The sequence below is a fragment of the Papio anubis genome, chromosome 12 (assembly GCF_008728515.1).
Source record: "Papio anubis isolate 15944 chromosome 12, Panubis1.0, whole genome shotgun sequence".
Classification (NCBI taxonomy): Eukaryota; Metazoa; Chordata; class Mammalia; order Primates; family Cercopithecidae; genus Papio; species Papio anubis.
This window is the reverse complement of record NC_044987.1, coordinates 16,144,472-16,159,589: the sequence shown is the minus strand read 5'-3', so window position 1 is coordinate 16,159,589 and position 15,118 is coordinate 16,144,472. Positions and strand designations below refer to the sequence as shown.

The window sequence follows — 15,118 nt, the reverse complement described above, 5'->3', positions numbered from 1 at the left end:
GTATTTTATGTATGGGCCAAGACAATTCTTCCACTGTGGCCTGGGAAGCCAAAAGATTGACACCTGTCATAAACCTTCTTACGTGTCAGGAAGCCATAATCTGCATGTACTTGCATAACAATCAGCTGACTAAATCAAATGTTGGTCTACAAGGCTTTATTCCTTGACATCTTATACTGTCCTAAGAATCTGTCACTATAATTACAAATAGTTCTTTACACTGACATGAATGTACAGTGTCTCTGTCTTAGAGAAATCTAAAGGTGACAGAAGCATAGCATTTTTTAAGCCACTGTAATTAAATATCATCTGAACAGCAGTGTTGAGATAAAATTTATTAAGAAATAGAGGCCAGGTGGGTGGCTCACGCCTGTAATCCCAGCACTTTGGGAGGCCGAGGCCGGTGGATCACTTGAGGCCAGGAGTTTGAAAGCAGCCTGGCCAACATGGTGAAACTCTGTTTCTACTGAAAATACAAAAATTAGCTGAGTGTCGTGGTGCATGCCTGTAATGCCAGCTACTTGGGAGGCTGAGGTTGGAGAACGGCTTTAACCCAGGAGGCAGAGGTTGCAGTGAGCAGAGATCACGACACTGTACTCCATCCTGGGTACCACTGCACTCTAGCGTGGGTGACAGGGCAAGACTCTGTCTCCATAAATAAATAAATAAATAAATAAATAAATAAATAAATAAATGAACAAAGTAGCTACAAAAACTCCTGAATCATCTTTTTTTCACTTTCTAACCCCGACTCGGCATTTGACTCAGAGTTATAATGCACTCTGGCTTCATTCTTAAGATGCGATGCCCAGGTGTTCTATTTTTGTCTTAGAATGTTAGAACTTACAGAAATAACCCTATTTCCCTTTCTCTCTTCGTCCCAGTGACCAAACAGATCCCTTTAACCGTAGTCCCCTCACCATGGACCAGATCCGTCCAAACACAGAACTAAAAGAAAAAATCCAACGGTGGCTTGCAGAGAGGAAACAACAAAAGGAGCAACTTGAATAGATACTGTGAACTAACCAAACCAAAACCAACCCCAGAGTGCAGATAAACAATTGTTTGTGGTTTCTCTCTTTCTGGTTCTGTTCCTTTTCTTTCTTTTCTTTTTCTTTTCTTTTTTTTTTTTTTTTTTTTTTCTTTACTAAATTAGAGAACTGCTCTTGCTGAAATTATGATAGTTAAGATTCCTAAGAACTTGACAATGCTCCCCTGGCTTGCAGGAAATTATACTTATTATAGCATCACCAAGTTTAGAAATCATCACTCATTTCACCTTTTGTTGTCTCTTCATATTCTTCTTCCTTTTCCTAAATGAAATTATTTCAGCTACTAAAACTTCCTGTCACCCTGCTATTTCTCTTCCAATTACTGTTCAAACATTTTTGGTGAGTGCTGCTTTTATAAATATATGATGTCACATATTTCAGTGACAGCTGATGTCATCAGAAAATCCTGTGTTATCCTGTGTATTTACTAGTCCTCATGATCTAGACCCTTTTCTGTGTTACAGAATAACTTCACATAAAAGCAGATACCTTGAAGTTTGTGTAGACTTTTGAATAAGATGATAGATGAGAATTTTTTAAAAAAAAAAAAGGAATTTAAAGGAATCTTGTGCAACTTCTGTTGATAGCTTGTAATGTTGTTATACAGTCCTTTTAATGAGGATTGGTAACGCAATCCTACCAATTGATGGGGGTGAGGAGACTGTTGGGCCCTTATTCTCTTATGAAAATCTGTTTCTACAAGGACTAGGCCTAAGCAGGTTTAGGCAACGAATATCATATCCATGAAAAATGTCATTTTAAGACACTAATATCAACAGTATATCTCAGTGTGTGAGATATATACATACACACATATACCCCATGTGCTTTTTTATGTTGGTTTAGTGTAAACTGAGTACCACTTTATATTTTCTCTTCCATAGTGAGATGTATGCAGTATGTGGCCATGTTTACTAACATACTCATTCTTGACAAAATGCTGAGATTATAAAATGTATATAGTTAATATTTGTTTGGGCTTGTGACCTGACTTCTAAGAGCTACTTCTAACACAGCCTTAGGTCTTCAATTAACAAAGTAGGAATTTGGGCACAACCTTGTCCACAAGCCATTTTAAATATCCACTTAGTCCTGTGTAGTTAGTAGGTGGATGTTCACCACTTTCATTAGTGAAATTGAGCTCACTACTCAATTGTGCAGCTTAATATGCTGACTAGGGACATTCCCCCTATGGACTGTCTTTATATCACTGTCTTTCTAAGCCCAGAGATGTCATAAGTGACAAGAAAAGTGATAGGATCAAGAAATGGGTGTCACTGCTTCATTTGGAACATGTTATTAACTATGGTCTCTTTCAAATAAAATAGTAGTTTTACATTTCAACACAAGTTGCTATAAGCAGTCCTTGATGTGTTTTCGATTGCATCAGCTGGAAAGCCTCAAATCTAAGAGGGCTTCCCACCCGAGATATAAAATAGGTGTGGCCTATTGCTGTGCTTATAAATGAAAAAGGAAGTTGAAGACACTTTTGCAAATGCCAGAATGTAAGATTCATTCGGTGCGCTCCCTGGGCCTTTACAGCATGGGTTGACAGGATTTGTTTATTTTCTAAAATTAGCTTCATTCAATATTTATCATCCTCCTTTCCCTCTCTGAGAATGAACTATGTATAAAATAAGCTTCTGCCTATTTGCATTTATCCTTCAAACCCAATCTAGTAGGATGTTTTCATTTTAAAAACGAGGAGAAAAGACGAGAGTTTTTCAGGAGAAAACTGGAGGAAAATGGGCACAAAAACTCAGAAGGCAGCTATTCCCAGCAGCTTCCTAGTTAACAACCCCCATGCTGCCTCCAGTCTCTGTCTGTATTCTTCTGTATTTAACCTTCAGATTGTAAGCCTTTTCTGGCAAGCTTTTCTTCTTTTTTTTAACTATTTTCCTGAAACTTTTTATGAATGGCTGTGGCACCATTAATGCTGCTGAATATCTTTAAACTCTTTGCACAGGCAAGTGTGTAGCTTAAGGCCACTACTGGTAAGGAAACCAAGTGTCCTCTGTGCCTTTTTTCTTTCTGTGAAGTAATTTAAGGACATCCAAAAAAATTAGACTTTAAAAAGTTATCTTGGTACAACACCGTGTGTACATATACACTTGGAAGCTTAAAAAGGTGTCTTGTCTGGAACTTAGAAGCAGCTCTAAATCTAGTAGAGCAGACTTTCTAACATACCTGGTTTTGTGTGTTGGCTTTGCTGGAGTATGATAGCAAAATGAAGACTCTTACACTCAGCTCTGGTATTGCTCATAACTTACCAAGAGGCTAATACTAAACTTGGAAAATTGTTTAAGTATGTTTTATCAAGCAGTCTGGGTTTTGTTTTTTACTATAGTTTTTAATGGATATGTGAAAACTGAAGGAAATGTTAAAGGTTTTTTTAATGGTGCAAGTGAAGGTGCCAGTTGCTATTTGGTATCACACTCTACAAAAGCTTCATTACTTTATTTGATGGTGGTTGCTAAGCAGCCATTGCACAGAGCATAAGTCTACTGGGTGCCTTTACAAGCCAGAGGCTGATGCTGCACTGTTGTGATGTCATGTGAGGAAATAATGCACATGCTCTAATTGCTCAACAGGAAATGAACCTAGAAACAGAAAATGAAAAGGTTGATTGAAATAAAACTTGATCAACACGACTGTATTTTGAAACATTCCAGGAAGGTTACTTCTTGTTAAACTTGCCTGGCAGTGTTTGTTCAAAAGTTGTATTTAATAAATGAACACCTGACTTACAACCTTTGTTATCACTTTATTCCATTATTAAAAGCTAGTGGCAGTTTCAGAAATCCCCCTGAAAACTTAGAGGATTCTGATGTTTCACTTTTTTTTTAGGTAAGTAACATCAAATATGTGTGACCTGGCTGATCCAGCCTACCTTACCAGGCCTCTGGAGGAGACCCTGGGGTTACCCTCAGGAGATGAATCTCCCGGTATGGTTTTCCTAACCAGCTCTCTTGGCTTCACTGTTTTTCTTTATCTGGCCTGAACCCCAGGTCTTTGTAATCATTTGCTGTTATCTTCCCCTTTCTTGCTCCTTGTTTCCATACCCCTGCCATGCAAGATGTCAGCCTAGATCAACTCAGCCATTCCCCTCTGCTGCAGTATCCAAACTGCAGACCATTGCTGGAGGAAAAACACAATTTTTAGAATGGTGCAACCACAAACTTATCTCTAATGTTGCCCAACAACCCTTCTGTGTGTCCTTCAGCTATTCCAAACTGTGGCCTCCTTCCTTAAATTCCTTCCCATACCCCCCTCCCAGTTACCCCTCACAATCCAATGAGTTTGGCTTCATTTTGCTGGGAAGATAAAGATTTCAGAGACTTTGAAGACTTTCAAACCTCTCTCCCATCATCCCATCTGTGGAAAAGGCCCCACAGATCCCTGGCTAGTTCTCCTTTCCTGCCTCATCAGGAAAAGATACTGCCTCTTGTCAATATCCCTTCTCATCAGGCAGGATGGCCTGTGCCTGTAATCCTAGAGCTAAGCAAGAGGCAGAAGTGGGATGATCTCTTGAGGCCAGGAGTTTCAGACCAGCCTAGGCAATGTGGCAAGACCCCATTTCTAAATAAATAAATGACTGCCTCTTCTCTGTCTTCAATTTCTCCCCTGAGTTCCACATCCCCCTTGGGTTTTCTGACTTGTAATCCTTTACAGCCATATTTCTTCACCATTCACCCTGGCTTCTATCCTAATTTTTTGAAACTGCGCTAATTAAAGATTGCCATACTGCTAAATTAACTTTCCCATCCTTAATTTGACTTTTCTGCAGTATCTAGGGCAGCAGAATCACTCCTTCACTGAAAAGTTCTTAGTTCCTTGATACCACTTCAAATTTTTCTTTCCACCCCTCTAACCATTCCAAAAATCAGAGATTTACTTCTGCTCGGACTTCCCCAGGATACATTATAGTTCTGTTCCTCTCATCAAATGCCACTTCCCTACATACATCTTTTCCTTCTCATATTAAACTATGAAGTTTCAGCCCTCTGTAGTATACAGCTGTTCTCTCACACATCAGCTCAAGGATATTCTCTAGGAAGTATGCTGAAATCACCACCATGCCTAATCTGATAGAATGCCCCCTCTCTGAGTTTACATTGCAGCTTCTTCAGATCTCAACTCTGCCACTTCCAAATTGTGTGGCCATTTTTCAAGACCAATCTCAATGGGGACAATGCCTTACAGGCTTTCTTTAAATTCCAAAATGCCTGGCATAGTGTGGGCGTTCAATACAGATGTTTTTTCCCTCACATCTGCACAACTCCTTGTGGCTAACTAGGGAATTAGGGGAAATGGATTCCAATCCTGATACAGGACTTTGGGGAGACTGGGATTACAAAAAAATCAACTTTAAAAAGGGCTGTGGGGCCAGGGGCGGTGATTCACGCCTGTAATCCCAGCACCAAGGCGGGCGGATCACTTGAGGCTAGGAGTTCGAGACCAGCCTGGCCAACATGGTGAAACACAGTCTACTAAAAATACAAAAATTAGCCAGGCGTGGTGGCGGGCGCCTGTAGTCCCATCTACTCGGAAGACTGAGGCACGACAATCGTTGGAACCCGGGGGACGTAGGTTGCAATGAGCCGAAGTCGTGCCACTGCACTTCAGCCTGGGCGACAGAACGAGACTGTCTCAAATAAAAAGGGCTATGGGTTGAACCTGGTACCAGGTTGTGTGGTGCTTGCTCGGACTCTAACTTTATATGTTTGGCCTTGGACCCTCTCTACCTCTGTACAACGATCGTGTGGGACTAGAAGAATCTCAGCGAATGCTTCTGCAGCACCGACTTCATAGGTTCTCAGAAACGCAGCTAAAGCACCCGACGCGAAACAGCAGATACCGGCGCCAAGAAAAGCACTGAAGGTTCAGTGCGCATGCGCATTTCCGCTCCTTGCCGGGTTTCCGGACCTCTGCTAGTGGCTGCCCAACAAAATGCCTGCTTCTCTGCGGAATCCCGCTGTTCTTCACATGCTCTCTAATATCATCTTTTCATATCCACTTTCTCTTCCATGTTGAAAAAAGTAAGTGGACAGACTGGATTCTGCAAAGATCTTTGGACATTTAAATATCCTCGACCGGCGCGAAAAGAGGCGGCCTGACCTTGGAAGTGGGACGGGGTCCTGCAAAGGGTCCTTCCGGCGGGTGACATTCAGCCGGCCGTTCAGGGCGACGGACTTAGCATCGCAGAACCATGGCCCAATTTGTCCGTAACCTTGTGGAGAAGACCCCGGCTCTGGTGAACGGTGAGCGCGATGTAAGACCGCCGAGGCGGGCACACGGGCGGCAGGGAGGCCTGCGATGGCCTGAGAGGAAGAAGCGGGCGGCCAAGACCCGAGGGGCCTGCGGGTGCCGGGGCGGGATGGCCTGCCGGTGAAGGAAGCAGGAAGGTTGGCGACTCTCCTCTAGCCTTCCGCTCGCCTGACCTGCAGATTGGGTTCTCTACACAACCTAGAAGTTCCTGAAATCCAACCACCACTGGGAAGAGAGGTAGTGTGAAGGATGCCCGGCGTTGCCCGGCAGCTCCGCCATTACGCCCCCTGAGATCGCTAAGGGCAGGAATATAGAGGGCATGGCTCTGTTAGGAGAGCTAAGAAAAGGAAGGGCAGAAACGTGTGAAAGTACATCAATTCGGCCTCATCACATGGTCTGGTTGTCAGTGGAGTATTTGGAAGTCAACAGAAATGTCGACTTTGCTTTCTGTCCTAGACGGATTCTAAGATACTTCCACTTTAATCCGAGGGAAATTTTAAGTGGAAATGGACTTCATGGATGAGTATCCGTGCCCCGAGAAGCATAGAACGGGATCCGTATAAATAGTAATCTTTGTTATTACAGCTTAGCATTCGTGGAATTTTTTCGGCTTGAAGAGCCTCACTGGTAGACCGCTGTATTTCACAACAACCCTGAATAATCACAGCCTCTGAGTACTAGTTTATTTGGCCAGTAAATATTTCAGTTGTCTTCTCAGTGGCAGGCTATTCATTTTATTCGTGAAGCGAGATAAGATAAATTGACGTAAGGTTTTCCTAAATGTGCTGTATTCCAGTAAGTTGACTGAAGGTCAGATCTCTAACTTTCGCCCAGATTTCTGAAATGTGAATAGAAAGCAGAACTTCAAAAAAAAATGTAATACTTTTTAGTCTCTTTTGCTGTGTTTGAGTTTGATTGGGTACTTTCTTTTTCTTTCTTTTTTTTTTTTTTTTTTCCTAGAAGACAGGGACTCTCACTCTGTCGCCCAGGTTGGAGTGCTGTGGCAGATCACAGCTCACTGCAGCCTCTGCCTCCGAGGCTCAAGCGATCCTCCCACCTCAGCCTCCTGAGTAGCTGGGATCACAGGCGCGCCACCACACCTGGCTAATTTTTGTATGTTTTAAGAGACGGGATTTCGCCATGTTGCCCAGGCTAGTCTCTTAACTCCTGGGCTCAAGGGATCCTCCCGCCTCGGCCTCCCAAAGTGCTGGAGTTACAGGTGTGAGCCACAGTGCCAGCCTGGTATTTTATCCATTCTCTCCTCCCTTCCCTCCATCACCAGCCAAACTGTGAGTTATTGAAGGCTCTCCTGCAGAACCTCACAGCCTACTAGTGAAACATTTTACACATTTTCCCAAAGAATTTCTTAAGCTTACAAAAAAATCTTTTACTTCACTAAGATTGTTATCTGTCATAGAGCTCTACAATTTTATATTAATCAAAAGAGATGGCCCTGCGGCGGTGGCTCAGGCCTGTAATCTCAGCACTTTGGGAGGCCGAGGCGGGCAGATCACTTGAGGGCAGGAGTTCGAGACCAGCCTGGCCAACATGGTGAAACCCCATCTCTACTAAAAATACCACCAGGCCTGGTGGTGCATGCCTGTAATCGCAGCTACTTGGGAGGTGGAGTCAGGAGAATCGCTTGAACCCAGGAGGCGGAGGTTGCAGTGAGTCAAGATCGCACCACTGCATGCCAGCCTGGGCGACAAAGCGAGGCTCGGTCTCAAAAAAAAGCCTGGACACCGTGGCTCACGCCTGTAGTCCCAGCACTTTGCAACGCCAAGGCGGGTGGATCACCTGAGGTCAGGAGTTCGACACCAGCCTCATCAACATGGTGAAACCTCATCTCTACTAAAACAGAAATTAGCCAGGCGTGGTGGCCGGCTCCTGTAATCCCAGCTACTCGGAAAGCTGAGGCAGGAAAATCTCTTTAACCCAGGAGGCAGAGGTTGCAGTGAGCCAAGATCGCGCCACTGCACTCCAGCCTGGTGACAGAGGAGACTCCGTCTCAAAAAAAAAAAAAAAAAAAAAAAAAAAACTAAAGAGAAAAAAGGATTGGAGGCTTCACTCTGGACTTCGTGGATGATTTAAGGCACAATTGTTAATATTTCAAGTGGATTTTTTTTCTGGTGTGGCTTTCACATTTTTTAGATGGCGCATATTAAGGAATTGCAATCTAGTTTTTATGATAAAAATCTAAAAAGTAACACCAAGGTAATTTTTTTGTTATGAAATATATAAACCCTTCCCTCCGTTATTGTAAATAATTGAAAGATAACTTGTTATTCTTCCAAAAGTACTTAGAAAGGAGGACTCAACTGGGCTGGAATGTTAACGTGGAAATACATTTTGCTTTATAACATATACAGGCTAGTGTATTAAATGTGAATGTTAAATATTTAATAGAAATTACTGACTATATCTGTTAATTCCCCTGGGGGCCAAAGAAGCTTATGGAAATAAGTAAATTTATCATCAGGCTTGCCTAGGAATCATAGAGTCTGATTTTTTTTTTCCCCTTAACTGTAGACTTTATTTCTATTTCAGTAGTTTTTCCAGTAATCTTCCCGTTCTAGGATCCAATCCAGTGTACCACATTGCATTTAGTTTCTGTGTCTTTCCAACCTCTTTTGGTCCAGGACAGTTTCCCAATCTTCCCTCATCTTTCCTGACCTTGACAGTTTTAAGGTATCTAGGTATCTTGTCTGTCTAGGTATCCTGAAGAATTTCCCCAATCTGGATTTGTCTGGTGTTTTTCTCATGCTTAGTCTGGAACTATGGATTTTGAGGAAATATCACAGTAATGAGATGCCCTAATCACGTGTCAGGAGGTATATGATATTCATGTGACATTTCTGGTGATACAAGCTTTCATCACTTGGTTATAGGTTCCTCCACTGTAAAGTTACTGTTTTTCTCTCTGTGTTCTATTCTTTAGAAGCAAATAACTAAGCCTATCCCATAAAGGCAGGGTGTGATTACAGTGGGGGGATTCCATCTCCTGTAGGAAGGAATATCTACATAAATTAAATAGAATTCTTCTGTGAGAAAGATTTGTCTCTTCTCCATTTATTTATCCAGTCACTTACTGTATGGACTTGTACATTCATTTCATACTTTGTATATCAAATACCGTATTATTGCTCAAATTATTTCACCCTTGGCTATTTGGGAGCTCTTTCAGGTTAGCACCTCTGTCCCTTTGACATGCTGCCTCCCTTTCTGATACTACAAGATGCTTCAGATTTATATTGTATTTTCCCTGTCCCAGCCGTAGAATCAGCCATTTTGCCAAGGAACCTTAGTTCCTTTTATTGGACAATAGAATTGAGAAACTAAGGTCTGGGTGCTGTTTATGTTCCTTGCTACTAGAATATCACTACTTCTAGGTCCTCTCAATTGACAGGGATATAGATAGGTATCCGTATAGATGTATATATGTGTATACATGCATACTAACCCATGTATATACATGCATGTATGTATATATAATTATTTCCGTGTCTATCAGTCTGTGTATATATTAAGCTAAACCTGAGTCCAACTCTAACCTAGTATCGTGGGGTTTATTCTTGCTGCTTTTCTTACTTACCTGTAACATCACTCAACCTCCACTGAGAAACCTAGCTCCCATCATCTACCATTCATTATGTTTTATCTCTTGTATACATGTAAAGCAGTTTCAAACTCTTTAACCTGTATCCCCTAAGAAACAAATTTACCACCTAAAATAGTGTTTATGTACAGTAAACTGATTCATTTTTTTTTTTAAGGATGAAATGTCTGTGTGTTGGAGATAATGTTGACAATTGGTTGACTGTTCCACAAGACTGTACTTTTTTTTATTGTCCCATCTTACAGGCATTGGCAGTTCTATTTGGAACTATCTCTTAGAGCTTTGTGTCTGCTTGAAGGTATGCCCATATCCTTGGCCGGGCGCAGTGGCTCACGCCTGTAATCCCAGCACTTTGGGAAGCCGAGACGGGCGGATCACAAGGTCAGGAGATCGAGGCCATCCTGACTAACACAGTGAAACCCCATCTCTACTAAAAATACAAAAAAAAATTAGCCCCGGGCGTGGTGGCGGGCGCCTGTAGTCCCAGCTACTCAGGAGGCTGAGGCAGGAGAATGGCGTGAACCTGGGAGGCGGAGCTTGCAGTGAGCCAAGATCGCGCCACTGCACTCCAGCCTGGGTGATAGAGCGAGACTCCATCTCAGAAAAAAAAGAAAAAGTATGCCCATATCCCCAAACACAGAAGATGAGGGAGATAGTAATTCAGAAATACTCAAATGGAGGCCATTAATACAAGAAAAACACCAAGAGCCTTGGGTAATCTGTCTTTGAACAATAGACACTTTATGGGCCTTCATGCTATTTTTATTACATTTCTCTTGTAATTTTTGAACAAAGTCTCATTCTGTCCCCCAGACTGGAGTGTCATGGTGAGATCTTGGCTCACTGCAACCTCTGGCTCCCCTGTCCAAGCAATTCTTGTGCCTTAGCCTCCCAAGTAGCTGGGACTACAGGCGCACACCACCATGCCCAGCTAATTTTTATAGTTTTAGTAGAGACAGGGTTTCACCATGTTGGGCAGGATGGTCTCAAATTCCTGGCCACAAGTGATCTGCCCGCCTCGGCCTCCCAAAGTGCTGGGTTTACAGGCATGAGCACTGCACCTAGCCTCTCTCATAATTTTTTAAATAAAAAATGTCTTCCTCTTTCTGAAATCACTACTACATTCTCACAACTACCCTGGTTGTTAATGGTCTCTTCTCTTGAAATAGTAAATACCTTGAGGAATTCCAGCTTGGTAATAGATTCTAGTTTGGGCTCTTAACGATACATGTAGGTTTTACTTTTATTATTTGTGGTGTCTTTGAAAGAGGAACAGCTGTGCTTTTGTCAAGAGAAAGATTTAATCCAGCACATATTGATGACAATACCAAATTGGGTACCAGTTGTTTTAATTCCATCTGAACTTGTGTGTATAATATTATGATAACTTTCCATCTTGTTCTTAAGAGTGCCATTCTAAATCCTTCATCCCTTTCTTCGCCTTTTTCTTCAAATTTATCTCTCTACCAAGAAAATATGAATAAATTGACTGTTCTCTTGTTTCTAAATCCAACTTCTGGCATCTTTACAGTTAGCTAGATTTGCCATTCATAAATGAAGTACAGTACTAGCTGGCCACTAGTGAAGTACTGGCATAATTGAATGTGCTTATAGTATCCTGCCTCATTGAACGTCCCTGTGGCACAGGTGTTCTGCATCTCTAAAAGCCTCTTGTTACCAGGGAGCAGCTTTGACTTTTCACACCGGGTGCACATTTGGTACAAGCAGTGAATGAAGGTGATGCATGAATAAATATTTGTGTCCAGCCCACACATCTGCTTCTTTCGGTCTCTAGTGAGTTCATCCTGGTTTTTTTGTTTTGTTTTGTTTTCCAGCTGCTGTGACTTACTCGAAGCCTCGATTGGCCACATTTTGGTACTACGCCAAGGTTGAGCTGGTTCCTCCCACCCCTGCTGAGATCCCTAGAGCTATTCAGAGCCTGAAAAAAATAGTCAATAGTGCTCAGACTGGTAGCTTCAAACAGCTCACAGTTAAGGTAACCATGGGCTAAATGAAAACGGATGTGCATAACAGAAAATGTCTTCCCTTGGGATTTTTCTGATTGTTTTGATTAACATATATGTTTCCAATGAGGCTGAATCCAACATAATGAGGAAAAAAATTTTGACTGCTGAGGAAGATACTTACTTTTCTAATTTTGTCACCTAGGTAGAAATAATTAGCCCATTTTATGTCTTAGTTTCCTAACAGTCTTAAACCTAGCAAAAAGGTGACCATTTTTATTGGGAAATTTTTTTTTCCTTTCCTATATTAGACAGTATACTAAAATATGATGGCTTGCTTTGCTGAGTCTGTACTTTTTTCATCTGTAGTCCTGAGATTGTCCCCAGTTCAGCCAAAACATCTCTTGAACTATGTCACAGTCAGGAAGCTAACACTTCTTATATGTAAGATAAAAATACCAAACCTGGGTTATTGAATTGTGTGAAGATAAAATCTAAAAACTGTAAGAATTGGAACTTGCAGCCACGCGCAGTCACTTCCTGCCTGTAATCCCAGTACTTTGGGAGTCCAAAGTAAGTAGGAGGATCGCTCGAGGCCAGGAGTTCAAGACCAGCCCAGACAACATAGCAAGGCCCTATCTCTACCCAAAATAGTGGAAAAAATGTGCCAGGTGTGGTGGCATGCACCTGTAGTCCCAACTACTTGGGAGGCTGAGGCGAGAGGATCGCTTGAGCCCAGGAGTTAGAGGAGGCAGTGAGCTATGATTGTGTCACTGCCTGGGTGACAGAGTGAGACCCTGTCTCTTAAGGAAAAAAGGCCGGACCTGGTGGCTCACACCTGTAATCCCAGCACTTTGGGAGGCCGAGGCGGGCAGATCACGAGGTCAGGAGATCGAGACCATCCTGGCTAATACAGTGAAACCCCGTCTCTACTGAAAATACAAAAAATTAGCCAGGCGTGGTGGCAGGCACCTGTAGTCCCAGCTCCTCGGGAGGCTGAGGCAGGAGAATGGTGTGAACCCGGGAGGCAGAGTTTGCAGTGAGCCAAGATCGCACCACTGCACTCCAGCCTGGGTAACAGAGCGAGACTCCGTCTCAAAAAAAAAAAAAAAGGGAAAAAAAGAACTGGAACTTGGATTTTATTTGCATGATCCAAGCACAGAGTACAAAAAGCCTAAATGATTGCTAATTTTAGAGCCTACGTCCTGGGAAGTATGGTTGTTTTTCAGAAGACTTCCATAAACTTCTGGTCTAATTTGATGGGGAAAATTCACTTCCAGAAGTACTGAAAGGAAAAGGTCTAGTTTTGTTAGGGAAAGTTATTTTTTCAACTAGAATTTCAAGATCCATATTCTAGCTCCATGTATTAATAACAGTGCTTTCCTGAACCAGATGTGTATATTTCTCCTTGGGGCAGTAAAATGTTGATATGAATACCAGATACTTGGTCAGAGTTAAGTCAAATACTAAATGAATAAAAGTGAGGTCTAAAGGGGGAAGACAGCACTTCATCTTTCAGCAGATTTTCTTTTGCCAGACAAAAATGTCTATTCAGAGACTCGGCCTTCCTAGAGCCATCCTTTCATATGAATGCCCTGTCTAAATGCACCAGCTATATCCAGGATGTGGGTTGTTTTAGGGCCCATAAAGTGTCTCATAAACTTATAATGAAAGGGTTAAGTCAGTTCAGGTCTGTAAAGAATGCTTTGAAAGAATTTATAAGCTCTAACTACTTACCTTACAAAATTGAAAGTTCAAGGGTTCTCAGCAGTTGAACAAAAGTAATGTTAGTAATTCTCAACTTTGACTAAAACTGCCTTCTAGTTTGAATAGTGTCTTTATGTTCTTTGTCTCCTTAATTCTGGAAAAGAATGGTTTCAAAAAAAAAAAAAAAATATATATATATATATATATATAAAAAGATACCTTAAAATATATGCTTCTTTTTTCAGGAAGCTGTGCTGAATGGTGTGGTGGCCACTGAGGTGTTGATGTGGTTTTATGTTGGAGAGATCATAGGCAAGCGTGGCATCATTGGCTATGATGTTTGAAGACCAATCTTTAACATCTGGTTATATTTGATTTATTATTTGAGTGTTGTTGGACCATGTGTGATCAGACTGCTATCTGAATAAAATAAGATTTGTCAAAACTCAGTGTTTTTTCCATCAAATACTCCATGAAAGGTCACACTTTCTCTTGATATTAAGCTGGGTTGTCTTTAAACAACTCTAAATGCACATCTGTTTAGCCCAAAATTAGAAAGGATATATGTGGCGATATTAACCTGGTACATGAATATATGGGGATAACATTTTAATTTAAAGGTTTGGAATATATATATTTAAGCTTTATTTCCAGAACAGTGAGGGTTAGGTCTTGGGAAAACTAGAATTTGCCACAGTAGGAGAAATGGTAGTACCATATGCCAGTGATAGAGATGAATCATGTCAGTAGTTAGAAAGAGTAACATTTCAACTGTTTGTCTTTGCTAAAATCACAGAAAGACCCTATTAACAACATCTATGTCTGTAAAAATGTTAGAGTACTTGTCATCTTGAATATAGCCTCCCCCAGAGAGAACAGGGTGGTATTCTAAGTATGTATCTTTCTAACATCTTTAACAGTAGGACAGAGCCCTACATTAGAAATCTGATTTTGATGTGTGTTATTCGTTTGTCTGGTTTTACTGCCTTCGCAAAAACAAAATGCCCTACAGATATTTCAACGAGGTTACAATTTAGCATCTTCCTGGGATCTAAATAGTATATTACATCCTGAAGTAAATGAAATGATTGGTATTAGTCTGTCTTCTGGAACGATTTTATTGGGTATATAGGAGAGATTGATCATTCCTTGGCTTTTCCCAGGGATCTTAAAATCCTTAATTGACTCACTGGTACTTTCCTAAATCCACTGTTATTCCTGCAGCCACAGCAAAACATACAATACCAACTGATGATAACCAAAAGGTGGTTGCATATTTATTATAAAAGCATTATGGCTCACAATATAGTATTATTAATCCTTTAATAGTGTTGAACCTTTATCCAGTCAATCCCAAATTTACCCACTGCATTTAGAACACTGCTATTTTAGCCTAATAAACGGCACAGCTTATCTAAGTGATAGGCAAGAAAGTTCCCATAGAGACTACCACGCTGCTAAAATGTGAAGTAATGCCTAACTTACTCCTGCAATAAACAGGTGGTCAAAAC

General features: G+C 41.4%; 2 protein-coding genes across 9 annotated transcripts in view; both read left to right on the top strand.

Annotated features, from left to right (window-relative positions):
* The window catches only part of UBE4A (ubiquitination factor E4A), a 40,785-nt gene extending 36,983 nt beyond the window's left edge, over positions 1-3,802 (top strand). For 7 of the 8 annotated variants that reach the window (XM_031652919.1, XM_031652915.1, XM_009187393.3 and 4 more), the window contains one exon: positions 885-3,799. In XM_031652919.1, the coding sequence (XP_031508779.1) occupies positions 885-1,011 (127 nt within the window). In that variant the 3' untranslated portion in view covers positions 1,012-3,799. Of the gene's footprint in view, positions 1-884 lie in introns of all 8 variants that reach the window. The other variant, XM_021926598.2, reaches the window with a different exon arrangement.
* A 2,188-nt stretch (positions 3,803-5,990) lies between these two features.
* On the top strand, positions 5,991-14,056 carry ATP5MG (ATP synthase membrane subunit g). Its single transcript, XM_003910781.4, has 3 exons — positions 5,991-6,313; positions 11,772-11,932; positions 13,853-14,056. Exons 1-3 carry the CDS (start codon positions 6,262-6,264, stop codon positions 13,949-13,951), a joined length of 312 nt encoding a protein of 103 aa, XP_003910830.1. The 5' UTR covers positions 5,991-6,261; the 3' UTR covers positions 13,952-14,056.
* Positions 14,057-15,118: the final 1,062 nt, after the last annotated feature.